This window comes from Brachyistius frenatus, unplaced genomic scaffold, assembly GCF_029030835.1.
Source record: "Brachyistius frenatus isolate BFR_SWC_R1_liver_20210118 unplaced genomic scaffold, ASM2903083v1 Contig_23, whole genome shotgun sequence".
Classification (NCBI taxonomy): Eukaryota; Metazoa; Chordata; class Actinopteri; family Embiotocidae; genus Brachyistius; species Brachyistius frenatus.
Window position 1 is genome coordinate 470,748 of NW_027210622.1, and position 27,233 is coordinate 497,980.

General features: G+C 41.8%; 1 protein-coding gene across 3 annotated transcripts in view; it reads right to left on the minus strand.

Annotated features, from left to right (window-relative positions):
- pkn1a (protein kinase N1a) overlaps positions 1-27,233 on the minus strand; it is a 51,486-nt gene that overhangs the window by 21,668 nt on the left and 2,585 nt on the right. For 2 of the 3 annotated variants that reach the window (XM_069697177.1, XM_069697175.1), the window contains exons 1-2: positions 2,599-2,692; positions 1,674-1,868 (exon numbers count right to left, since the gene is read on the minus strand). In XM_069697177.1, coding sequence (XP_069553278.1) covers positions 1,674-1,868; positions 2,599-2,640 — 237 coding nt within the window. In that variant the 5' untranslated portion in view covers positions 2,641-2,692. Of the gene's footprint in view, positions 1-1,673; positions 1,869-2,598; positions 2,693-27,233 lie in introns of those variants that run through there. The other variant, XM_069697176.1, reaches the window with a different exon arrangement.

Consider the following 27,233-nt stretch of genomic DNA (forward strand, 5'->3'; position numbering starts at 1 on the left):
ATCATCAATGAATGCATGAAAATAGATTATAAGGTGTTAAATAAAGTGTCTAAAGATGGTTTGGTAATGATGGCACAGCAGTGACCCTTTCCTCATGTTTGCGGTTTCTGTTCTGCAGCTTGTTGGATGTTGACCTACTTTGCTTTAAACACTGATTCCTCCTTTAAAAGCTACAACTACTCATGAGTAAACCATTCAACCCTCCAACTGCTCAAGTATTGCTGCACATTTCTAGCATCAGACAGAGGTGGACACAGCTGCTGGTGTCCAGATGGGCAGCTCTGGGTAGTAAATGAGTGACTCCATGGGCTGCAGTTGGGCTAACAGTCTAGAGCACATGGCACAAGGGCATTTAACCCTCGTGTTGTCCTTGGGTCAAAATGACCTGCAGCTGTGTTCAACCAAGTTCTATTTTATTTTCATATTTTTTGGGATCATTGGTGACAAGGAGGCTGAGTTTTTTTTTTTTTTTTTTTAAAGAATGATGACCAATGATCCCAAAAAATATAAAAATATAGAAATAAAATAGAACTTGGTTGAACACAGCTGATCCAAGGACAACACGAGGGTTAATGTGTGTCCAAATCCAAACGCATTGTACTGAATCTCTTAATTAATCATACATGTGTTTTGTGTGTAATGTGAATTGAATCAATCAGTGTGTCATCTCACATTTTCTTTAAAAACCAGGTGCACTTTCACCTTGGTGGGTTGTTATCATAAAGGCATATTTGCCAAGCAGGTGAGTCAGTAGAGTGTATTTGTGCAGGCCCTGTTCACAAACTCACAAAGCGCTCTATAAAAGTGAAAAAATTAAATATAAAAAGGAAGTTAAGAAGATTTGGTGGATAAAAACACAAAATATTCTTTCACATTGTAATTTTTATTTTTATTTTTAATCTTTTAGATCTTTATGTACTGTTGCATGTCACAAGCAGAGTGTACACACTCTGTGCACCTGCATATTACTGTCCAAATAATATGCCCTGAAAGTAAGAGTAAAATCTGACTTAACACTAGGTCAATCGCATCACTTTCAGCTGCCTCATGATAACAATGCCCCAACAATGAACCTGACCAAAGCTCATTTTAACACCAACAAACCCATTGCATGAGGAAAATGACATCCGAGTTGGTCTGAAACTTTCAAAAACACCCGCGTTGCACTTGGTGTCACTTTTTGGCGGGTATAAGATAGAGCTCTGTGAGGCAACACCTCTAGATGCAGTAAAAGGTGCTCATGAACCTTTGTACAATTGTGTGAATAAAAGATGACACATTGCTCACTTGGAGCTTTAAAAAGAATTGTGGTAAAAACAAACAGCATAAGGACTTAATATACCATCAAATCCATCCAGGTCCACTGAACTACTGTCTGACTCATCAGCTGCTGTTCCAGACAGCCGTCATTAAACTGGTTTCCTTTCACTACTATAACGATAACAATTCAAGGATTTTCCGACTATAAATCAAACTGCTTCCATAACCTTGTCCTTTTATTCCTGACTTGTTTCTGAGGTTTTGTATTTGGACAATACACTCATACAACGTATCATTGTTAAGTGGGAAACCTGTTTGAAGTCTCCATTCCCCCCAAAGAATCAAGACATTTGGCTGCTTTGGTCGGAGACTTCGAATAAGTCCTGGCGGATGAAGGGTTAGTTGCGGCGTACCTGATGTGCGTTCCTCTTGTCAGTCGTCGCCCTGCGCAGGTTCTCAGCTCCCTCCTTGATCTTCAGCTCCTTGCGAATCTCCCTGCGGATCCTCTCTCGCTGCTCGTCCAGAAGCTGCTGAACACTGGAGTCGGAAAAGTCAGAGTTCTGGTCCAGACCAAGCTGCTCCAGAACCGACAGCCCGCCCGGGTCACTCTGGAAGGTTAGATATAGAGGAAGGAGGGAGGGAGGGAGGGGGAAACAATGGAGGACAAAGGAAAGAGAAGTTAGGCGATGTCAGCCATGAATTTCCAACACATCACTCCCCCTCAGCCTGGTGAAGACGGAGTGTTGAGAGTGAGGTAGACAGAAGAGGAAGAGATGGTGAGCAAGATAAGATGGTAATGGGAGGAAAGAAAGGGAGATCACAGTGATGGGGGTTGGAGGAAAAGTTGTGTGAAAACAAGAGGGCGAGAAAAGGAAGCAGGAGAAGCAGCAAGGAATGACAAAAATGTTACAAAGCTGGTGTTTATAACATTTCAATACATATCCGCAATGTTCAAGCTGTTTACAAGGAGAGCTTTAAAATCTCTGAAGTTCGAGAATAACATTAAAGACGCCATTTTCAGGAGAGTCTGCCTGCTGAATGGGCAACAACTCACTATACAAGAGCATCAAAGTGAATTACGAATCTGTCTCATGACCTGTGCTGTCCATTGTCCTCACGGTCCGCTCCTTCCCGATTGTCCAACATGAAAGTCCACTCACTCCACAACTTTCTCCTGCCTACTAAAATGACAACCCCGTGTCTGCTACAACTTACTACAAACTGAGACCTGGAGACTCAACAAGGCCGAGACACAATCAGCAGGAGAGAGAGAGAGACACTTAATCGCCAGAAATCACAGGCACCGTTACAGGAACAGACAAATCATCAACACTTCACCTCCGAGCTGTCCTCATCCTCTTCGTCACCATGCCAACACATGCTTCAAATCAAATTTGACGACCCTAAAAAACAATCTCCAGAGGAACAGAAATTTGTGGTTAGTTTCCAAGCTCAGCCAAACGGTGAATGCCACACCGAGAGAAAAATGGGGGGAAAAAACAATAAAAAGAGATAAAGAGAGGGAGAGTTAAGTGAGGGAGGAGGGGGAACGCCTCCTCGAGAGGATATCCGTCCCAACACCAAGCTGCTCAGGCCTTTCCTGTTTCCTCTGCGATTTTGCTGCTGTCAGTGACGAGCGAGGCACAGAGAAAAAAAGGCCAGAGACACTGCACATACATATGTACATATATTCTCCCTCTTAGAGGTTTGGTGAATCAGTCCTGGATCTGCAGCATTACGCCTAAATGATGTCAAGTCCCCTTCAGCTGCTTATGTTCACCAGTTTAATCAGATCTGGCTGGAGGTGAATCAGTAACAGCTTCTTTTAGTTTTTTCTGATCTCACTTGGGTCGGTGATATAATGTTGAGGGCGGAAACAAGGGAAGGATGCGTTTTCCAAGTATTGGATCAAAGCCAGAGAGACTAAGGTTGGGACGCTTTTCTGCTGCCTGCTTGACTTCTCACTTCCTCTCATCTACAAACCCCAGAGGTGATTCTCCTCCTCCTCGCCCACAAATATGACAACATCTCTGTACGAGTGGATGGAGTTATCTTCTCCAACATCATCTTCTAAACTGGAAAAATAGCAGCCTGTCAGGATGTACGATACCAGTTTGAGGAATGTGACGAATGCTTGGTGATTTGAAGTGCTAAGATGTAAAACAAATCATCCCCCTGTGAAACTGTAAAGTTTTGAAATTGGACTATTGTGCTGAAACTACTTTCTGTTTCTGCCTTGTTTCATTCTTTATCCCTGATTGGTTGGTGTGTCAAAGTTGGTTAGAACAGCAGTCACACTGGGAGGCCGTTATTAAAAAAATTATATCACTATCATTATGTCTCAGTGTCTTTTGGTGTAATCTAGAACCAAAGATTTAATCTCACAGTTGAGACAACCCAACAGTGGGCTTTACTTTATTGAGTTTACAAACTTTGAAATGTTCTCTATACATTCATGGGGCCTTTCATGGTAATAGACCCTTACATTCTAATTGTTAAGCAGTCTTTATAAACCGTGGGATTAAATTTTGCTTGATTTATATTCCTTTACAGACTGACAACAGGTTGGTGAAAATGTTCTCCAAAGAAAATCTAGTTTTTACCCTTGTTAACAATTCCATGCGCTAGAGGACATATCACATGCAGTGGGTGAGCATTCCAGTTTTGGAGCTGCAGGGGGAGTCTTTAAAAAATGTAAATAATAACAATGATCGCAACCCTTCCTGAGATAACAAAAGTTTACCTTTTATCATGCGGTGTTGCACTTAAAATCCCTAAAAAGCTTTGAAAGAAAGTTTTCAGCAGAGTCGCTCGTCTACATGATGCTTTTTTTTTTTTTTTTTTTTTCTTTTGTTATCCTTCTTACAGCCTTCCTGTGTGGTGAACCTCTCTTCATCCAGCCTGACTGGTGAAGATGACGAGAAAGCTTCTTGCAGCCAAGATGTCACTTTAACGTGACAGTTAATCCTCCCCGTCTCCACTCAGCGTCTCCTCTTTGCTGTGTTTGTATATGTGATCCACACCTGCACAGTAAGAACACTGCTGCTTACATTTCATTGTCAGTCACAGCTGGAGGATCTGTTGCTTTAAAGAAGCTGCAGAGTTTCAGTCTTACTGTGGGCGGTTGTGTTTCTGCTTAGCCTCACTGCCATGAGATTATCTGTCAGATGGTGAGGTTATTGTGTAATTTAGCTGGATGGAGGTTTTTGAAGTTCTTCTACTTCTTCTCTGATCAATAATTTCAAGCAGAAATGTCAATAAAAGTGACTTTTGCTATGAATACAGCTCGACAGCCCTTATACACTAAGTATAGCTGATGTACACCTCATCAAAAAGACAGTTACATATTGGGGGGATGGCAGGTTAATCATTAAGAACTGCAAGAAATGTGAAGGCTGCTTGTATTTTCTGTAACAAGTTTCTGATCTGTGCAGAGATTATCGACTGTGAGGACAACTTTAACGACTAAGAGGGGCTCACTTGACTCGTTTTTAGTTAAGACAAATCCAGCAGAGCAATCTGCACTACAAACCATGTCCTTATGTGTTCATTTCAAGAGAAACTGCATTTGCAGTTTATTTACTGATGTAAACTAAAACTAAATCCTGAGGAGTAATGGAGGGTTCTTTCTTCAATCCACGACAGAGTACAGCTGCCTTTGATATACTGATATACTGCATTCATGAGTGTCAGTGTTTATTAATAAGTCACTTTACTGTTCTTACATTTCTCTGCCAAGTGCTCAGTGTTGTCGGACTGGGCTGCTTTCCACGCAACTGTCCTCCTTGGTGATCATTTATGTTCCTTTTCATCAGTTTCCTCAATGACAAATCACTGATTTTAATTTTTTGCTCTCTGACTTCAGACCATCATTTCATCACAAGTAAACATTCCTCTTTAATTCAAAATCAGTTCCAAAGTCAGCACTTTGAAATAAAGGCTTACATCTATATTTAATATTATTTATTATTATTTTGTTCAATGCAATAGAATTAAAGCTGGTTGGAAATAATATTTCATTCATTGTGAGTTCACCAAAAGTTAGACAAGAGATGAATCTTTGGATAAATTTGCCATATTATTCTTCCCTGCACTTGTATTCTGCCGCACAGAATAACACTGAAGCTCTTACTTTCTAAATTCCTCCCCGGCATCTTTGGTTAAGCACAATAAAAGCCTTTAAAGACGAGTATGTTGTAGAGATACGGCCATATTTGTGCAAAACTGTAACAGAGTTTGTCTTATTGAAACATGAAACATAAAAACTTCTCCAATACATTAAAAAAAGAAGAAAAAAAAGACTATTTTTACAACTACTGGGTCTTAATCAAATCCAGCAATTGTGCAAGTTCATTCTGCAAAGGGAGTAACTTGAATTCACTCTTATCAATTCTTTGAAAACATGTCAGATAAATTTGACTTTACTGAGAAATCTATCAGCAGTTAGGATCAACCCTGACTCTGACTTTAAGGTTACATTACGAACATTAGCAGCTCTTCAGTATCAATGATAGCTCAGATGTGTCCTCTGTCTAGTTGGTGGGAGCGCGTCTCCCGTCACCTGTGACATGTGTTGAAGACGCGCCAGCAGCAGCAGATGTCTACAGTAGTGATCTGACACACTTCAGTGTGTATTGCAGAGAGGAAGCATCAGATGAGTCACATCAGTCATGGTGACACTCTTCTTAGGCCGACACCGTCTCAAAGAGTTGAGCTCATCGGTCAAAGACAGAAAACCGAAAGAAAACAATCAACTTCATTCTCTAGCAGCTGAACCCGTGTAACACTGCAAAGATGGTAACAGTTCACGGGCACGAATGACTCGTGCAGCTTGTTAGTGCGCTCACCCAGGGAGGAACATTCAGCAGTGTTGTCCAGGAAAGTAATGACGAGCTAATTCAATAGATAACGGCACCAAGCGAGGCTAATTCATTTAGACTGTGTGAGCAGCGCAGAGGAGCCTCGAGCTGGACAGAGAAGAACAAGACAGAACGTGGGTGAAGAGCCGTTTGTGTGTGTGTGTGTGTGTGTGTGTGTGTGTGTGTGTGTGTGCGTGTGCGTGTGCGTGTGTGTGTGCGTGTCCTCCACTGCCTGGGAGATTTCCTAACGAGTGATAGTGACCACTCCGAAACCGAGATAGTGTCCACACAGAGGTCATGGACAGGCGTGGTCGTGCAAGCGTGTATGACATGGACAAAAATAGGAGGAGAGATATCCACTTTTAATGAATGCGCGCTCACACAGACACGCAAACAGGCGCACAAAACCCCTCTCGGTTCCCAGTGAAACGTGAGGACATGTCTCCTGGGGAGTGAGGCCACAGAGCTCAGCCCAGTTCTGATGGAGAGAGCCGTGTTATTATAGAGGGTGTGATCGCTGCACTCTTATGGCTGCGGCTCACTCAGTCCAAATAACACTTTGGGGGTTGGCTGTTGAAAGCGACAATAAGTGAAAAGGCCAATTTAAATGCGACTCCAACATGATAAGAGGAAGGACAGATGAGCTCTGACTGTGCTCAGAGTGACAGCTAATAATAGAGGAGTAAGCACGAAGAAGAGGAAGAGGAAAGAACCGGTTCCTGTGAGATGGTATTGGTAATTGACTCTCAACTCAATAAGACTGATGAATCTCTTTTAGCAGCAGGTGAGTATTTATTATGAGAGCAAAAGTGAACCAGCTCATTGATGATGGTCTGAAATGAGCAACTACTTTCATAAATGCACCACATTTTTTGATACTTCTGCTACATCAACACAGTTTATAACTTTTGCACGTCATCATCAGTGAGCCACAGGAGTTAACATAGATAGACTCTGGCCGCTCACAAAGACAAAGATCAAATCAATATTAAACATCACTGTCTGAATTACACTGCAGTAACGAGGCTTCTCTGTGTGGAGCCGGCCAGCTAGCATCCAAGATAACATGAGGGGTTTGGGCAACATCTGTTAATTGTGGCAACAGAAAACAACCTGTTACACTCTCTCCCTCTCAAATCCATGAAGATTAAGAATTTGTACCGCCATGTGTAATTTACATTTTCTTAAAATGGATTTTGTAAAATTGGTATTGAAATATTAAAGGTTTTAAAGTCAAGGTATCGGCATAAAGTGTTTTTGAACAATACTCAGCCCTCCTTAGGTTAGCGTGTTATGCTAACGTGTGCTAATTAGCACTTCACACACAGCTGAGGATGACGGGAATGTCATTTACCTTGCAGGCATTTGGTCGAAAAACCAAAGATAAAAATAAAATTTTGATCTGACGATGTCACCAGATGAAAAAAAGTCACCAAAGTCAGTCAGCTCATAGTTGTTGAGATGTTCAACTTTGGACCAAACTGATGGAGCTGAAACGACCGACTGACCAGAAACCAGAACTGCCCCCCTCAGCCATGCTGCTGCCACGACTAACGCTCCATGCACTGTAGATGAGGTCAGCTTTCGATCAGCTTTCTCTGACACACACACACAGACACAGACACACAACCTAGAACAGAAGCATGAGTCTGCAGTGGCTTTCTGTAATGGATTTAGAGGAACTTGCATGTAATTTCCTGCAGACATCTTCGACTACCACATGGGCCAATTTGTATTGTCCTGCTGAAAAAAAATGAACCTGCAGGAAATACCATTTCCTATTCTTGACAAACTGACTGACTGCACGGTAGAGAGGCGAGGAGTGGGAGTGAGGCGAGTAAGCGGACGGCGTATGATGCCCAGAAATAGACTGTCGACATGGACAAAGATGGAAATAAAAACCAAACAAAGCATTTACTGTTCCCATGGAGGGGAAGGTTGGCTGCATGCTGGCGGCTTTTATGTGTTGGGAAAATACAAAGAAGTTGGATGAGAAGTCATCAAAACATGAATTCAGGAACACATTATTTTTGAGGGTACAGTAAAAGTCTTTGACTGGCATTGTAGATGGAGCAATCATGAGCAGAGGGACCATCTGTCCCAGAGATGGGAGAAAATACAATCTGGCAAAAACGACGGCTAATTTGTCCAGTCGCACTCATGAAAAAGACAGACGGAGAAGTGGTTAGCGACGGGTTTTAGAGGGACAGACAGACAGACGAGGCAAACAAAGAGGGAGCGGCGTGGGGACAGGAAGAGAGGGAGGAGAGAAATGGGGCTGAAGCAGTCAGAACGGGGCAGAGAACAGCAATGACTCAGCAAACACTCTGTAACTACAATGTGCAACAACTGTGCCAGTCAAGTGTTCACCAAAACAGCTCATTAACGATAAAGAGAAGTGGTTACTGACGGATTTCTTCATATTTGCCTCATTGCTAAGCTCCACCAGATATACCTGACCAGATGTAGGAGGAGATGCTTGTAGGAAGTACGAGTAGAAAAGATGACAATATAGTAGAAGACAAAGGCTTTAATCGGGACCTGATCCACCACTTACAAACCCACATGATACTCGAAACACTCAGTGTTTCTCCTTTAGTCCGTGTGGTCATGTTGACGACCTCCAGGCCGACCAACATCAACTCACTCCGTTCTCCTTTCTTCTCCATCTTCCTTCTCTACTCCCCGTCACTCTCATCTCCTTCAGCGCCTCTTCTTTTTGCACTTTACACCTGGCTTTTAAATGACTTAATTGCCTCCTTCTCCGCTTTAGAATAGATTTTTTTTTTAAATAGTATGATCACTGTTAAGACTCCTAGGGGGTTAGCTCCAGAATATATGGCTGACCTGCTATGAGCCTGAATGCATTCCGAGATCCTCTGGTAGGCCATTTATCTTGGCCTCCTCCGTCTCCTCGCCTGTGTGGCTCTACATCCAGTGTGTCCTTTCTGCACCTCAATCTCAAGTGTCTCCAGCTTCACCCTCAAAATGAACAAAATGAAAAGACTTGGACGTCACAGCAGAAAACTCTTCTGTTACGCAAGCTCGGTTTGTCATTGTAATGACATGCTTTCCAGGGACTTGGTCAACTTGACAGCCATTGTTTTCACCCCCTACAGGCCACTTCCCCTTTAGCAGTTGTGGAGGAAACTTTACTCTCTGTGCTGCAACCAATCTTTCAAATAATGACTGCTTAAAACTCATTCATCTTACAGGAAACTTGCAACAAATACAAATGGGACTGAAGTGCACCACCCACCTGCTGAATTAACAGACACATGCACACATGATATGAACAGAGAAGGAGGTCATGGTCCAGCAGCAGATGCAGCCTTTTCTGAGAGGTGGCGTATCCTAACCGGCAATGATGTGTGCCAACACACAACTTAACGTGTTGTCTTACATCGAAAGTGTGTTTGTGTTTCAGTTTGCATTGTAGACTGGAGGGAGACTTTTTCTTTGTTACTCCTTTGAACAATGTCCCATATTGCTCCCTCACTCTCCTTCTGTACCCACATTCCCTCTAGCCAGCTTTCACTCCATCTAGCTCCCTCAACCTGTTGGCTTAAAAACCTCTCTGCTGGAGCTCGCAAACAATCTCAGAATAAACAAACTCAGTGAGAGACAATGTGCCTCAGGTATTGCTCAGTACTGGACAATGCAGCCGAGATGAAGGGTAAGAGGAGAACATAAACTCCTCCTTGGATGAAAGGCCTCAGGGGAGAAAATGTGGAGGCTGTTTCACAATATTTCCTTATCTCGTTTCCTTACTTCCCTGTCGTGCCAGTAAGCTGCTGTTTTGTTAAGCAAACCTTTGGGCAGCGTGTTTGCCTCTCACCTGGATTATCGCTCACACACTGCAGCAGACGCAAACAAAGCCACGACAGAAATGTCACATGTCCAACGGCAGCTGCAAAACATTTCAGACAAAATATTTATCATTTTCTATAATGGCACTGTGTGTCACTGGGTTTGGGCGGGATCCATTTGATATGACTACAATCAATCAGTCTTCTAACCCTAAAACAATCCCAGCCAGCCTTGTACATTTTTTTGAAAACAGGAAGTAAAAACAAAAATAGTATTTGGCTACCCTTGCTAACTTCTAAAATTAAAAAAAAATAATAATAATAATTTAAAAAAAGAACTTTACTCAAGGTTCACCTCCATTGAAGAATTAATTTTTGTGCTCTAAAAAAAAACTTCCTATCTAAGAAATAAATATTTGCTAGTTTCAGGCTCTTCATGGTGAGATTTTGTCCATTATCTGATAAAAAAAAAAAAAAAAGTTTGAGTTTTGTCTATTGGTCGAGTAAAACAAGATATTTGCAGATGTCACGATTGACTTCCGGACACTTTTTTTTTTTTTTTCTTCTGACAATTCATAGCCCCCCAAAAAAAGAATGGTTATTTGCAGGCCTTAGCAGGAAGAGAAGCAACAGGTGAAAACTAATGTTTAAAGTAAAATAGCTGAAAGCCAGCAGGGAGCTGGAAGTGTTTAGAGAGGAAGATGACAGCTGAGTCAATCATAAAAGGCTTCAGTAAAAGAAGTAGATGTTTCAATGACAAACATCTCAAGGTGGGAATGTAAACACAGTCTGTGCAGGTCCAGGGTGACGTGACCACGAACAGTTCCTGGAACAGAGCAAGAAGGAGAGAAAGGGAGGCAAAAAGTAACAAACGGCAACACAGCCGCTCCTTTCTCTTCAGAATAAACAGACAGAGGCTTACATTCACACCAGCCACGTGAATCGTCCTCATCAGCACAGCAGGACCCTCATTAATCACCGTCTGTTCCCGACACCTGTCAAACATTTTCCAATCCCTGCTTAGTCAGTAAGGATGACTGACAACCGTCAATCATTCTTTGGCCACAACACACACAAAAAAGCCCTCCCTTCACGCTGTGGGAGGAGCTTAGAAAGGAAGTGATTTGATTCAGCTGATTCAGGGAACACTGACAAAAGAATTTTAAGAATCCAGGTGGGAATGTGAACAGAGGAATATTTGGCCATATGACAGCGTGACAAGACTGACTGAGCATACAGCCTCCATTTCTCTGAAACAGCCCGCTTCTCATAAAACCAGTTCTGAACACCCGAAGAAAAGAAAAGCAGCCATGACTTTCCGTCAACCTGTCAATACAGACATGTAATTTTTGTAATATTATGTATATATTTAGTAAATCTAATCACTTTAACTGTATCTATGAACAGCAGACTGGTAAATCCTGTAATTTGTCTCAACTCAATTTAAACTAAATTGACATAGTCATGAGAAACGGTCTAACTAGTCCGAACAATTAAAACTACCTGTGTTTTACCAAGGCTGTACAAAGCCTTTAAATTACAATGTTGTCTTATGGTCAAAAAACACAACAAGCAATGCAGGGGAAGTACACAGAGCCTCATCCGTAGTTCTCAAAGTGGGTCGCGAGGCCATTGAGACACACTTTTGAGTGTCATGGATGTGTGCGCAAAAGTCAAACTTTTATTTTTGAAGTCCACAGAATTTGCTGCTGCACTTTTATTTTGAAGGACATACATTTCCCATGACGCACCCTTTTTTATTTAGTTCAAGATAAGTCTGCCTTTATATTTCACTGGGTTGTTAGCCCTATTTGCACTTTTGTTTAACCTTTTAAGCCTTAGAGGCCCCAATTGGGGGCCAGGGAGAAGACTTAGCAAAGCCATTATTAAAATATGGACATATATACTGATATTTACACATCTGAACAAATCTCACAAGTGTTCCCTTTATTATTACACCAACATTATTCAAATAGACCTTGTGGTTGCAGAGATATACTCTTTTTTATTAAGGGTATGCTATTTTCGAGCAGAGGCCTTCAAAAATAGGTGTGTTTTTAAAAGGTTCAATTAGCCCCGGCAGGCTGATTTTTAGAGGAAAAGCTTATAAAATACAGGAATGAAGAAAACACACCGACCTTGACAGAAGTGTATTCATATATTTACAGATCAGGAATCGAAACTACCGAGACCTTCCAACCTTCCGACATTATACATGCATACATACATAACAGTCTGCATGAACTGTGTGAGTGTCTGTGTGGGAAAGCAGCAGAGATATCTGGGTAATTGCTCTGACAGGTCTGGGGTATCTGCCTACATGAGCTTCATGACACAACCCTGCAGAGTTGCAAACATTTCCTTCCTGTGTGTGAGTGTGCTAAAGTGGATGGAAATGGGTCTGCATGGCTGACTAGCTGTGAGGCACTGATCTGATGTCAGTTTGGTTTGTCGAGCCACATTAAAAAGCACGAAAACAGGAGAGGACACGAGCTGCTCCTGGCTTTGTTCACGTAACAAGGGTAGGAACGCAAAGGTTAGATACAGACTTCCACCTGAAGTCAAAACAATGTCTGCCTCGCACTTTATGAGCACATGGAAAGGGAATGTGTCCAAGAGACTGTGTGTGTGTGTGTGTGTGTGTGTGTGTGTGTGTGTGTGTGTGTGTGTGTGTGTGTGTGTGTGTGTGTGTGTGTGTGTGTGTGTGTGTGTGTGTGTGTGTGTGTGTGTGTGTGTGTGTGTGTGTGTGTGTGTGTGTGTTGCCGAGTCTAAGAAAACATCTGCAGGCATTCCTGAGATGCCCGAGTGGTGACAGCAGCCAACCTGGCAGGAAAGAAGGGGAGGAGCGAGGGAAGAAAGAAGGGAGAGGTGTCGCAGAAAGAGGGAGAGACCTTGAGAGCCAGGAAAGCCATAAAGTCACCAGGCTACAACTTGTTTCACTGCACGTACATCTCCACCTAATTAATCTCCACTGATTTATATTATATGAAAGAACAGATGGACTAGACTGAACCTTTTTTTTTTTTTTTTTTTTTTAAATGGAGGTGTCGTTAAGCAAGGAAGGCCAGCTGAGGCATTCAGTAAATTATAGCTACAGTAAATAACCTTTGTTAAACTCTCCCCTTCTAAACTGTATTAAGAAGTCTTCTGCATCTGTACCATACTGTGTATTTTCTTTTTCTAAAAATGAATTTTCAAAAATTGGTAAATGTAGTTCGGGAAAACAGTATGGAGCTTAAGGTACTGTCTCAAAAATGTATGAACAACACCCAGGCATAGTAACACCAGTCAATAAGAACACTGGTAGAGTGGCAGGTAGAGGTGAGGCAACGTTGCTCGACAGGTTTGTTCAGGTGCGCCCACTTGTTTTTTTTTTTTATCTTGCATCATACGAGCATTTCTAAACACTGGACTATCTGATACACTGACTTTAGCTATAAAAACGCCACTCCTGTTCCCTTCCCTGAACCCCCCCCCCTCCCCCTGTTATGAAGTTGATTCACAAAGCCCTGTTGTTTCAGTTCACTTCGCTCTGGGCACATTTGCATCTCATTATGTCTTTTCTTTAACTTGACTTAGTGATAATAAAAATGAGATGGTAATATGCCTTCATATTCAAACAGCAGAAATCTGACACGGACCCCACCGAGTTTGTTATTAGCAGCAACAAAGCTGCAACTATTATTTTTTATTAATCGATTAATCAGCCAATTACTTTTCGTAAACAAATTCTACTATTTGTGCTGTCAGAAAATAGTGCAAAGTATGTTTTATAATATAGGCAGCCCAAGATGAAGTCATCATATGTCTTGTTCTGTCTGACAAACTGAAGTATATCCCATTTACAATTATGAAAGGAAAAGAAAAGCATCAGCTCTTTATATCTGATAAGTTGAAACCAGAAAACATTTACTTGAAAGGGACTACAATTTTACTTAAAATTCTTTTCTGTTGACTGACAAATTGATACTCCAAAATAATTTTACAAATTCCTTTCCTCACTGAACTCCCTGTGCTCCTCCCACTAACAATATGACAACAGACTTTTTTTTGGAGGGAAGTTGTGCCCATTTCATTTCCAGCCCCCTTGGTGAACTTCTTTTCATCTCTTTCTCTGCAAGCAGAGGGAGGGATGAGTCTGCAGGGGAGGAGAAAAGAGACAGACCCCCCCCCCTTGAGACAGACAGAAGCCAAGAAAGACTGTGAGCTGACAGAGAGGCAGACAGACTGAAGGAGGTGGACAGCCAGAGAGCAAGACACAAGAGGGAGGGAGGAAGAGAGACGGTCAGCCAAAAAGTGATAAAGAAGCAGGTGGAGGAGGAAGGGAGGACAGTCGACCCCCAGAGCCAGAGGCGAGTGCTGGATAAAAGAGCATGTGAGAGCATGCTGGGAGGCCGAACTCACTGCCAAATACTCAGACATCAGACACATGAGGCAAGGGAGGAGGAGGAAGGAGAGAGAGAGCTCGTGTTGTGTTCATGGGTGGAGAAGAGTTCATTGGGAGCACATTTGACTGCTGCTGTAAACCAGTCTGACATACACAATGTGCAGGCCTGCACGTTTGATCAACCTCCCAAACATGAAAAGCCTTTTCCCCATTAAGGAGGTGCAGAAGTTTTATTTTTGTTCACTCTACATGTTTTTTTTTTTTTTTTTGTTTTTTTAACCATTTTTGAGAATCTGAATCTTCTCCCCGACATGTTTCCGCCCAAAAGGTTTCACAATGGAGTCTTTCTTAGAAACACACTTCTAAATCGGCCTCCGGACATGCTGCAGTCCGGTGACAAAAGCAAGTCACACTGTGTTTGTGATGGAGAGCGGGAGTGAGCGTGATAGTCAGGGAGGGAGGATGAATCCCTCAGAGGAGACAAACAACAGCATGCAAGCTGCATTTACATTCATCTGGATCATAGATATTTGGAAAATAAAAAAGAGGGATGAAATCAGTTCAAATAATAAACTGAATATGAATGATTTTGTCACTTTGTCTTTCTTATGCATGTTCAAACAGTACGTGGAAGTACAGAACAGTTTGCGAGCGAGTGTGTGTAAGGCCTTAGAAACCTACATTATTTTCGTACAATAATAAAGATAGGTATTGTCGAGGCAGAAAGCAACGGGGAGTTGTAAAAGTCCAGCCAACCAGGAATCAAACAGGGACTACTGATGACATTTCCACACGTGTGCTATACACCTTAACCACTTGGCTATTAGGTCACACAATCACAACAAAACCGGGAGTAGCTATGGCCTCACAGAGATCCTAGTGTGAGGCCATAGCTACTTTCAGATTTATGTACAGCAGGACTTTGAGCTAAATGCTAACCACATCATGCTATCATGTTCACAATGACAATGCAGACATGGTTGTATTTAGCAAGCCATGTACAATGTGTAATATGTTTCACATTAGTTTAGCACACTATGGTTTGATAATTAGTACCATAAAGTGCAGCTGAGACTGATAATAGTGTAATTTGCTCTGCTGGTATTTGATCATGGTTCATTAGAAGTCACAAGTCATCCTGAGGGGAAAATTAATGTTTCAACCAAATGGCAATCGGTCCAACGGTTGAAGCATTTAATTAAAAAAAAAAAAAATGCAATTAAATAATAATAATTAATTATCTTTGCTGTATAAAAATTCATGATTATGTATCTAATAGTTGCTTACATTCTTTTAGTCCGGACCAGCGTGACTAAAATCTCAAGTCTGTGCAGATGTGCTTTGAAGTGCTCCAATGAAAACTGATGACAAAATATTCAACCCAATGCATTTTAATTCAACATGTAAATATGACTGAACGGCTGGCTCTGCCCGATTTTAATATCTCATGTCAAGATGAATAGAAAAACCAACAGACACAATGACTTTTAATTCTTCAGAAAACTGCTCGTCTGTGATGTTCTTTCAGCAGAGAGCCGTGACTAGCCTGCTGACTGCGAGCAAGTCACACCCGCAAGCCACACTGTGTCCCTCATCCACATTGTGCGTGTGCGCGCGTGTGTGTGTGTGTGTGTGTAAAAGCTGTGCGAGCATGTGGGTAGCTGGCTGTACGTGGTGAATATAACAGAGAAAAGAGGACGGTGGAAGTGCATGTTAATGTGCCACAAGGGAACCCGGGGGATTCACTGGCATTAGTCTGTGAGTGTGACAGCTTCAACGGTTATGACAGTTGGCCTCAGGTGTGGGAGCAGCGGCAGAGACCAGTGCGGCAGGTCTGTGTGTGTGTGTGTGTTTACTCGACCTGCAGAGACAAGTTCAGCTCACTAACGGTGATTATGTGGTCCCTGTTGGAGAGACATTACCGACACCAGATTATGACTTTTCATTATGTAATAAAAGTTAGTTGTCTTTTTAAATACTGTATAGGCTTGCGTAATAAATCAGAAAATTTAACAGAATTGATTAAACAAGGTTTTTCCATGTGACAATATCTACATTTTTTTAGTCTCTAGATAAAAGTAGGTATAAAAAGGTGCAACAACAGTGATAATAATGGCATTTAAGAGATGTTTTGTATTTCAGAGGTAACAAACGACTACTAACTTGCATTTTAATGTCTGTGTTCACAGGAGAAAAAAAAACACATTAGTAAATTAATTGGAACTTTTTTTTTTTATCTATTAGGTAACTTAATTCAAGAGCAGTTTTAGGTGCAATAAACAAGCAGCTGTTTTCATATTAAGATTAACTTGTTACATAATTTTTGTTTTAATCTGTTTAATATTGTTGAAAGCGTTCAGCTTTGCACCAGCTTATATGGAGTTAGACACAATAACTGAGGAGATTTGGCCAGATTTTAAGAGAGTTAAGAGTAGACATATTTAGATGTGGATGAGAGCATCACATTTCTTGAGACATGGATAAACCTCCAGCTAGATGAGTGCGTTACTGAGGCTGAGAAAAGAGAAGCTGAAATTAAAATAAATAAGGGTTACAGTTCCTGTTTGGGTGGGTGTGAATCCAGTTATATAAAGTATTTGGGGATAGTGATTGAGTAACCAACTTAATCAAGTGTGAAGGCAAAAAGCATTTTAATCCAATCTCTAATTACATAGCCAAATATAATTTTACAGCCTACAGTTAATTGTCCTCCGAGAGTGCACTCTCATTAAGGCTCCCAAAACAAATGGTGATATGTAAAAAAGTGAGGAGAGCGTTCTGTCATCATGTCCTCTTATGTGTTACATTCACACTAAAGGACCCTTTAACTACAAATATGGAGGTCTTGCTAAATTAGACATCATCTTGCTGTATGTGTGGGTGGAAATGTGGAAATATGTAAATCATTGGGCAGGAAAACGATGACCTCATCCTGTTGCCAGCTGTTTCTATGACAGCCCAGCCGCAAACACCTGTCTCCCGCTTCCCCTCAGCTGTCTGTTTGTCAAACCCTCCCTCTGTGTTGAGGCTTGCTGACATTCAAATCCGGAGCTGAATGAAAGCCAGATGTCTTCCCAACCGAGCATTAAATAAGTGAAGTGATCTGTGCTCTGGCTGCAAAGAGGTCGACTCCAGACATAAACTAAAGGTGGTGGTTAACTATTGACAAATTCAAAATAGACACAGTAGAAAAGTCCCAGGGTTTGTGTGATCTTGCTGTGGCTTTATATTGTTCTTTTATTTACACTGTAAGCCGGTAAAGCTCCACGAGGAAACCATAACGCAGTACTTTGTTTCATATGCAAACGTTCTGTTCAAAGGAGCCAGAAACTCTCTCTCTCTCTCTCTCATTAGGTCCTGGTCGAAAATGATTGTCTTAAAAGTCATAATTTTACAGATCTTTTCGAGTTCTTCATCTATGGCCAGTTTCACACTTGATTCTGCAGTATGAGATGCTTTCGATTTGTTTTCCCTCGTCAGGAATTTATTTCCTACAGGGCACCAAAATACAAACGAGCCATCAACAACCCTTGAAGGTTACATTGGGCGAACAAATCATTTTAAAGGCTGATGAACTCTAACAGACACATTAAACAGATTTGAGGGTGTTTGCTGGCGGAGCATCAATAAAGCTGCCACAAACCCATCATGTGAAAAGTAATCACCTTAGAAGACAGACTTTCCAATTAAGAAGAATACCTGTTGAGATCAATAAATAATATAAATGTCTAGTCTTTAAATATAATTGAATTACAGAAAAACAACACGCTAATATTTGGGCCAATATGGTATATTTTAGAAGAAAAACAACAACAATGTACCGGTCAGTAAGAGATGCATCTATTACTGGTATCTATCCACACTAAGCTTCCTGTTTAGCAAGGTTTTACTGTAAAATTGAATGTTTCTTGCTAACAAAAAAGGACCAGGCCAAAAACTATGGATTTTTGTTCATATTAACTGATGTATCAAATATTTTCCTGGTCAATTGTTTAGTCTATAAAATGGCCAAAATCGTAAAAACGATCCTCACAAGTTACCAGAAGCAACAGGTGCCAGAATTCCAAACTGTCCAAACTAAAAAAAAACAGCATGCAATGACATCATAAACAAACAAGTGGCAACGAAGGTTAGATCTGTTATGGAAACGTTACGGATTAATTGTTTCAGAACAGGATACCATTATTTTCTACTGTGGCTTTTTACAAATATGTTCAGGGATCCAAAAGGCTTGAACAGTTTATTGCCCAACCCATCCAGTATAATAATAAAGTTATTGATGCAATACTAATGGTGAATAAATAATAAGGTCTTTTTATCTGGAACTGATTTAATTCTAAGTGACTTGACGGCAGCTCCACCCAGCTATCTAACCATCCACCCATTCACGCTCGACTTTTGTGCCAGAGTTGGTGAAACTCCCAGTGAGCCAAATGTTATCAGTGCAACATGATCTCCAGCCAATTGTAATGACAGGGATTGCGTGTGGGGAGACTTTAATAACTCCCAAAACCTATTTATATCTTACAAGCCACTCTCTTTGCGTATGACGCAAATAAAAAAAAAAAAAAAGAAGAAAGAAAAGCACACAGACACACCCACCTCATTCACCACAAACTTTGATAAAGATCCTCTGTACTGCTACGGAGGAGCTGGCAAAGGATTTACTTTATTGACTCAAAACAAAAATGACAAAAACGAACACTTTTTAACTGGTTTCCTACAAAACTATACACTGATTTATTTATTACCTGTAGAGGGTGATGGCCCAGCAGCACGTATTAAATGATTCTAGACTGTGGAAATCTATCAAACCACCAGCAGCACTCAATGACAGACCAGGTTGTTGTAGGACACCAATAACTGTGAAATTTCTTAGTAAATTCACCATGTTTAGCCGACAAGTGTTGGCTTTAGGCCGATTAACAGCAACAGCATCACTTGAAAGGAAAAGTCTTCCTTCTAATTATCCCCGGTGGAGGACGGCTCTGGAGAGCCAACCAGCCGACTACAGGAGGAAGGCTGTGGAAGGAGGAGGGGGAGGAGGGGGAGGAGGAGGAGGAGGAGGAAGAGGGCAGCAGCTGGTGCATAGCCAGGACAGGAGGAGGTGAGAGATAGTGGGAGAGGGTAGAGGAGAGAGATGGGGAGGGAAAGATAATAGAAGGCCAACATGGCGGATCACTTTACACTCAGGACCGTTGCTGGTCCAGAATTATTCATCAGAGAGTTTGATCAGGCTGCACTGCAGAGGCCAGAAAATGTTGACTTAGAAATGTGGAGAGGACTCTGGAAGTAAGAAAACCCATGGCACTGCACTGAAACCTGCTAAATTTAATTCTTCTAAGGTAATACAATACTGGTACTGGAAAGTAGAGCTGCGACATGATTTTCCAATAGTCGTTAAAATATATATATATATATATAAATAAAAATGGATTAGAGTATGTGACTTTTGTTACCGGCGCCTGGTTTTAATGAGTTACTCCCGACAGAAGATAGCGCTAATGCTCCTAGTAGCGGTTTGTCAGCTGCCTTTAAAAGCAGATGAGAAGAACTTGTTGCTACCAGAGGTTTGCCGGTAAAACTATGTGGCGCTGTGAGAGATGCTGCAGTGTGGACAGGAGGAACATATAAAGATGACAACCACCATCAAAAAGTTCTGTATGGAACGCCTTCAAAACAGAAATGAAGATGAGGTGCAGTGAAAACTGTGCAGATAAAGCTTGCACACAAGTCTACCACAGCGAAGGACAGTCATTAGAGTGAAGCACTGAGCAGAAGATGCATCTACTGATCAATACAAAACCAAGTGAGTTTGATGTTGGACATGTAGCGCAAACAACCGCCCTGATCTTAAAGGTGAAGCTAAGGACATGCTTCTTGTGAGCTCTGTCCGAGGCGTTTTACAAGTTGGATGGCATTTGTTGAGCCTGAGTTAACGGCGTAATTGATTCTCTTCTTCTCTTAAATCTGTGGGTTTTATGACTACATGGGCTTGACAAGGTTGTTCCAAGTAACTAGATTTGGACCCATTATAACTAATCCCTCAGTAGAGGCCTCTGATGGAAATGTATTTCCAGAAACATCCTCTGTATGCCTCTGCCTTTATGTGCAATCTTGGTCTCACCGATTTACAACGATCTGCTGGAATAGGCACAAGACTGAGCTTCGGCAGCATCGTGTAAATTGACCCAGACGGTAGCAGAGTTCATACCGAGACAGTCAGAGAGAAGAAGAAACTCTCGGTAATTAAGCGGGGCTGATGAAGTAGAACAAAAACTCTGAACATGCGCACGGCAAATGAGGCAGTCATGGAAAAATACGAACAATTCATGCGTATCGTTTGTTGCGGCGTCGCCAAAACCGCCAAAGGCAAATTACATACCTGAAAACATTTATACATCTTTATTGCCTACATAAGCCTTAAAAGTAAATTTTGTACGTCAACTTTGACATTACAATTCAATAATAAATTTGAAAAGCTATACTTCTGAAAATTCTTTTATAGGACGTTGCATTTTAGTGTGCGAGTAAATTCATACTTTTCATAGTATTAGCATTGCGAGGGTCAGGGGAAGGTAAATGTTGTGGTCCATCTACGTCTGCAGGAGTCGAGGCAGGTGTGATGTAAATGTAAACAGGCTGAAGTGTGCAGACACCAAGTGTAGTACAAACACAACTGTACACGTCTGCATACATTTCTAACATTATCTGTTCTTTTAATTGGCTGTAACTCATATTTTTTGCATTAACAACATGTCAATGTCATCGTGGCAAAACTATATGACACCATTTTGGTTCACATTCACAGCTCTCAGTGATGTTTTCGGCCTCAGCAGGAGGCTGCTTTCAGTGAAAACGCTCTTAAAGTGACAGTGCTCTACCTGCTCACTATGAAACAGCAGAGTGTAAGTTAACAACTATCTACGTAGTGGTGCACTGAGCAGCGAGAGAGCCAGATATTTCCCTCAGGCGCTGGTGGAGACCCAAAACGGAGCTAAAAGAGCGCGAATATCAAACTTTTGTTGGACTCCAAATGAACGCTCGTGTTGCTCTGTAGCTACTGAAAACGCCTTGACTGCAAAAAACAAAAAAAACAACCAAATACAGAAAAGCCACATCCATTAACAGCAGGAATAATCATTAAATGTTTAAAACAATTTTAGCTCATTTTCCAACGCCAGTCCAGTGATTAATGGTTGACTTCAGTAACTTTATGAGTCACCATGGCAACAGAAAGCGTATCCCGACCATGTTTATCACTTTTTAGTCCTCACTGGAACACTTTGATTGTAGTTTGTGCTACATTTCTCACTTTTAAGCACTTTTTGTTCCCAAGTGTTGCTCGTGTTGTAAAAATGTTTTCCTCGGTTGCCCGCGTTTTGTGTATTTTCATGAGTTTTCTTATAAGATGTAGTGCATTGAGATCTCAGGACGACTGTCCTCATGCCTGCAAAGGAAAAACTGCATTGTGGTCTATTCCTTTTAAAAAGGTCAACTTGACAAGCAGTTGCTTCATAAACCAGCAGTTGACTGGTGTCATACATTTGGAGCCAATCATTCTTAACCAAGTCAGATAAGATAATTCATTAAGCCACCCTGAAATTTAACGTGGACAGAAAACAATGACAGCCAAATGAGGCTAACGCGTATCAGCACTCGTGCCTTCTGTTGCACACAGCCAACCGTGCCTCGTTTATTCCATTAAGTTGTGGAGTATTGCTTTGTTCATGGACTGTTTACCAGCGGGCCCCCTGCTGTGGAGGAAATCACCATGACTCAATCGCCATAATGTGCGCAGAAGATGAGAACATTGTACACTCGAAAGGGTGGGAGGCAGGCAGACATTAAAAACTATGGAGGGGCAAAAACAGGACTCCAAGATAGAAATGAAGACAACAGTCAGGGTTCATTAACATCCTATCAAACCGGAACAAATATATTATTTCTGCTGTTAACCTAAAATAGCTCTAAAACTGCCTCAATTTAAAATGTTGAAATATCTTGTCCCATTAGGGGGAAGAGGACATTTCCCTGAAATGACAACACCTCCCAGAGATTACAGCATAATACTCTGTTAATTTGTTTCTACAAAAAGAAAGCTGACCTTTAGATGCATGCCAAGTGTTGGCTTTTACATGGACTGTATTGAGGCAGGCTAAACAATGTTGTTTATTTGTTGTTCCAGTTCACCAGATTAATTTATTCTCTCAGACTGAATACCACCAACACTTTCAAGCTACCAGTAAAAAGCAACTTTGCCTTCAATAATCCTCCATCCTTTTTGTTTTGTTAAAGAAAGGCAGACCCCTCTTCCTCACACACATTTGAAGCTGTCCGTCCCCTCTCAGTTCTGGAGATAGTTAACCTGACTGAGTGGCAGTTTAAACTGCACGGCAGCGCCGAGCGACGGGGCTGGGAGCGGTGTATGTGGCCCGGGGGCCTTTTGTACTGCCATAATGAGGAGGGGTCAAGGTTCAAGAGTACGTCAGAGTACAAGGTTGCTGGTGTTGGCAAGCAGGGCCACGGCTGTTATATAACAAAACTTCAAAAGACTGAAGCATAAAAAAGGAGTGGTTCCAAATTTGTACAGATGCAGACACTGGAATGAAACTTCAGCATCGGTCATCTGTTTTGCTTCCAAGAACAAAAAACAGACGTCAGCAGAAAAACGTCTGTTACATTCATGTTTTGGCTGAGAGACTCACCCGGACCTACTCGCTCCCGTCCATCCTCCTGATCACTCCGGCTTTCTCCAGCCCTCCGAGGGCTAATACAGGGAGCTGGTGGGGTGTACTGGCCAGGGGTGATAAGTGATGTCATCACAGTGTGTGAGCTGAGTGTGTGTGTGTGTGTGTGTGTGTGTGTGTGTGTGTGTGTGTGTGTGTGTGTGTGTGTGTGTGTGTGTGTGTGTGTGTAGAAAGAAGGAGGGGTCCATGTGAAACTGGAATGCAGGGGTACATCGCTATGAGGTCATGAGAATTATGAGATGTTAGCACAGAGGGAAGGCGAGATGTGAGCGGAAGATGAAGAAACAGGGCAAACTCCAGGGAGAAGAGCGCCGGCTTACAGCAGCTGCTGCAGCTCATACCGACAATATGAGGCACAAACAGTTTGGAGACACACACACACACACACACAGGATTTCAGTTTACTTGGAAGAAAACAAACCAACAAAAACAGCTCAAATACCATTAACTGCACCTGCTATGTCAGGCTGGACTACCCTGCCTGAGGGTGGGCAGCCGGATTGGTTGGTTGGTTGGTTGGTTAGTGAGGGTGTGGTCACCAACATGCTACAGCCAGGATGAGGAAAATGAACTCACAGTGAACTGAATGTGATCTGGGCTGCTTGTGTCAGACAATACAACCTATTGTGTTGCTGCGACTGTGGAGCCTCATCATCAGCATAACGCCCTTTCGGCCTGCCTGTCCCTCCACCCTGGTGCCCCAGGAAAGCTTTACACCAATCTGATCTGCTCCCATTGGAGCAACGACCCATCGATGCACTTCACTCGTGACAAAATGAAAGTATGAAGGGAAAATGTTTGACAACTGCTGGTTTACAGGACAAACTAACAAACATGTCAGAAAACTCCCACCTACAACAAAATATTTTTATTAAAGCTACTTGGAGACGACTTCTTGCACCATTTGTCACTGAAGGTAACTAATACATTAAAGGACTGAGATGTATCAGTACAGATGGGAAATAATAAAGATAAAACTTTAATCATTTTCTTGATTAAGCATTCAGACAATAGAACACCAGATTCGGAGGTAACATCATGAAATGTCTTATTTTGTCCGAGCTGCAGTCCGAAAACCCAAAATAACCAAGTTACACGAGTGGTGAGACAAATGTTACAACTTCCTGTATCAATTTCAAATTAAAAGCTACTATGTCAAATTAAAGAACCTCCAGCATTTCATACATGGTCCAGCGAGATACTAGGATTTTGATTGTCTTGTTAAGTTTGCTATAATGTTGGCTTCTGTACTAATGTCACCATTTATTAATTAAACATGACATTCATTTAATAATGTGACCCTTGACCTGTTTTTCACAGTACGTTACAAAATAAGCTTGAACTTGAGAGGAACACATCTTTGACATCAACCCTGAGATGTCCCATGAATACCATTTAGTAAAATGACCTCTGACCAGCTGACTGGGACACAGATCTACTTCAGCGACAATAGCTACAGAGTATAATATCATATATAATATAATATGGACACCCTATAGACACAGTGAATACAGCCTATCAGAGGACAACAGAATAACTATGTCCAACACACATTGGCTTTCGAGGATGTAGGTTTTGGTTCCCTTCACATTCACTAATTCAGATGTACTTTAAATGAAACAAACTGTCCTCCAAAGTGATTGGTCCAAATGAGAACATATTTATATGTTAAGCGTGCTCAGTAGAAATGATTAAAACTTTATTAGCAATGGTTTTAAAAATGCTACAATTTCCTTGAAGGTCAGATAAGATAAAGCACACATTCAAAGGAGCCAGTAGGAGGTTATTATCATGTGTTACGAGCCTAAATATAGACATAGTCATGCAAGAGATTGCATCACATGATTATGAGGCCACAGTCCTGTTAGAGCACATCGTTACGTTAAACTGAGATGCCTGACATTGAAAAAATTAGATAATCTCCGAGTCTCGAGATGCTCAACGCTTTCCTTGCCACATTATTGTGGATTCTGCCTGCCTACATGGCCACAGGGCAGCGCTGAGAAAAGCCCACCGTGTGCATAACTGCCTCCTTACGTCATGGTAAGGCTTATGGGAAATACTCCTATGCATTCCCTGGTGTGTGTGTGTGTGTGTGTGTGTGTGTGTGTGTGTGTGTGTGTGTGTGTGTGTGTGTGTGTGTGTGTGTGTGTGTGTGTGTGTGTGTCACTTGTTATATCTGTGTGTTTGAGAACATGAATATCACAAACCAGGGGAGTTCATCTGGGTGAGTTGGGGTTTTTCCAATGAACATATAAAGTAATGTCCAAAAATATGTCACACAAGCAACAACCACCACAGATTCCTCCACATACTGTACTGATCAGTGACACATTCCCCTTTCATTCCATTCTTGTCTCCCGTCTAACCTTTATGAGGAAGTGTGACGCAGTCGAGCTCAGGCTTCTATCGGTGCTGTTTAATATCATCTTCCTGTGAGGTCAAACAGACGGCATGCCATGGGAAGGGTGTAGAGCCTCACCGCCTTGAGTTTTAGTTAGGCAAATTGAAAAAAGGGCAGTTGGCCTACATATATTACACTGCCACCACAGCTTTAATCTTCATAGGGGACTAATGAATTACAAATATGGCCATCTAGGTGCCACTGTCCCGGTCTGTTGCTTAGGTCAACTCGTATCATAAATTGTACGTAAAATAGCATAGCCATAACACGCAATACATTTTAAAACAAAAATAAACCCTACAAGAAAGTAACCATCCCCCAGGCGCTACTATGTGTAAAGTACCAACATGGAAAAGAGCATTTTGTAGAGGTGATGCGATAGCAGAGTGGTTAGGGTATCACATGGGCGCAACTGCTGTCAGAAGTGAATGCCCTGTTTGATTCCTGGTCAGTAGTGCATGTCATTCCCCGACCGTCTTTTCTCACATTTTCCAACACTGGAATTATCTGGACACAGACCACACCCCACTCCTCCCACACAGTTGGTCTGAGGTGCAAACACGAAGTTGACTGAATCCTTAGGATCGTCCACACACAGGAAAGGCGACATGGAAACATGCCTAATTAGGGATCAAACGGATTCCCAAGCTTTAACAAAATGTCCAATGAGTATATCAGCATCATCTCCTGCAGAAAAAGAGAAATACTGGTTTCCAGAGTTCTCGACCGGGCAGACACCGAAAGAAACCTCTCCTTTTAAAAAGATCAGAGGGAGATCTTGAACCCCATTTATTTCAATCCTTCCTTGTTTTCCCACTTTCACTGATCAAATTTTACGTTAGTCTGCCCTGAGGGCCCCGCCAAAACGGAACAAATGCAACAAACCATTTTTGAAAAACTGCTCTGAAGCACCTGGCTACTGCTGTTTGTCTCCTGCAGGTTTCTCAGGAGAAAGTATTTCTCTGGCTTCATGGTGCAGTCAGACAAACATTGTCAGTCTCTTGTCTTATTGGGTGGTCGATTCAAATATACAAATTTCAGTCAGTGGCATGTCGCTGTCAATGGAGTAGAACAACAGAATTTAGCTTGGTTTGTTTGGCACTGATTTTTCTACATTGGTCGTTTCCCATAGAGGAGTTAAAGTGAGTGTGACGGCACTTTGACAAGGCTCCAAAGCTGGAATTAAACCTGGTTGAAGTGGTAAATTTACCCAAAGCTTTTAAAAGCAGTCATATATCATGCTGCTCTGAAGCAGCATAATTAAACACAGACTGTGACTCATTTTACTACTGACACATGCTGGAGTTCAGATCTTCCAGGCACAAATTAAAGGGAAAACATAATAAAGGAGCAGCCCGTTTACGGAGGGATACAGCTAAATTATTCTTTATATTGATTAGTCTGCAGATTATCCTCTCAACAATTGCATTACCATGACTGTTAGAAATAAGCTAAGGCACTTCACCACAATGATTCCAAAGCTCACTTCCTTAATGTGACGCTTCAAAATCGCTCGTTCTGTCCAACTAACGGCTCAAAACATTAAATTTACAAGGTAATAAAACAAAGAACACCAACGTGCACTGATTTTCTTTTTTTAGTCATGAGAGTCAGAAAGAAGCAGCGACCGAGCTGCTGCTACACACTACGGGGCAGAGGTGCACGACGAGCTTTGTTGCTAGGCCTTCAAAATCCTGTGAGAACATTAATTCTCAGGCCAATCAATGAACAGCACACCTCGATCATGACCATGAATGACTGAAG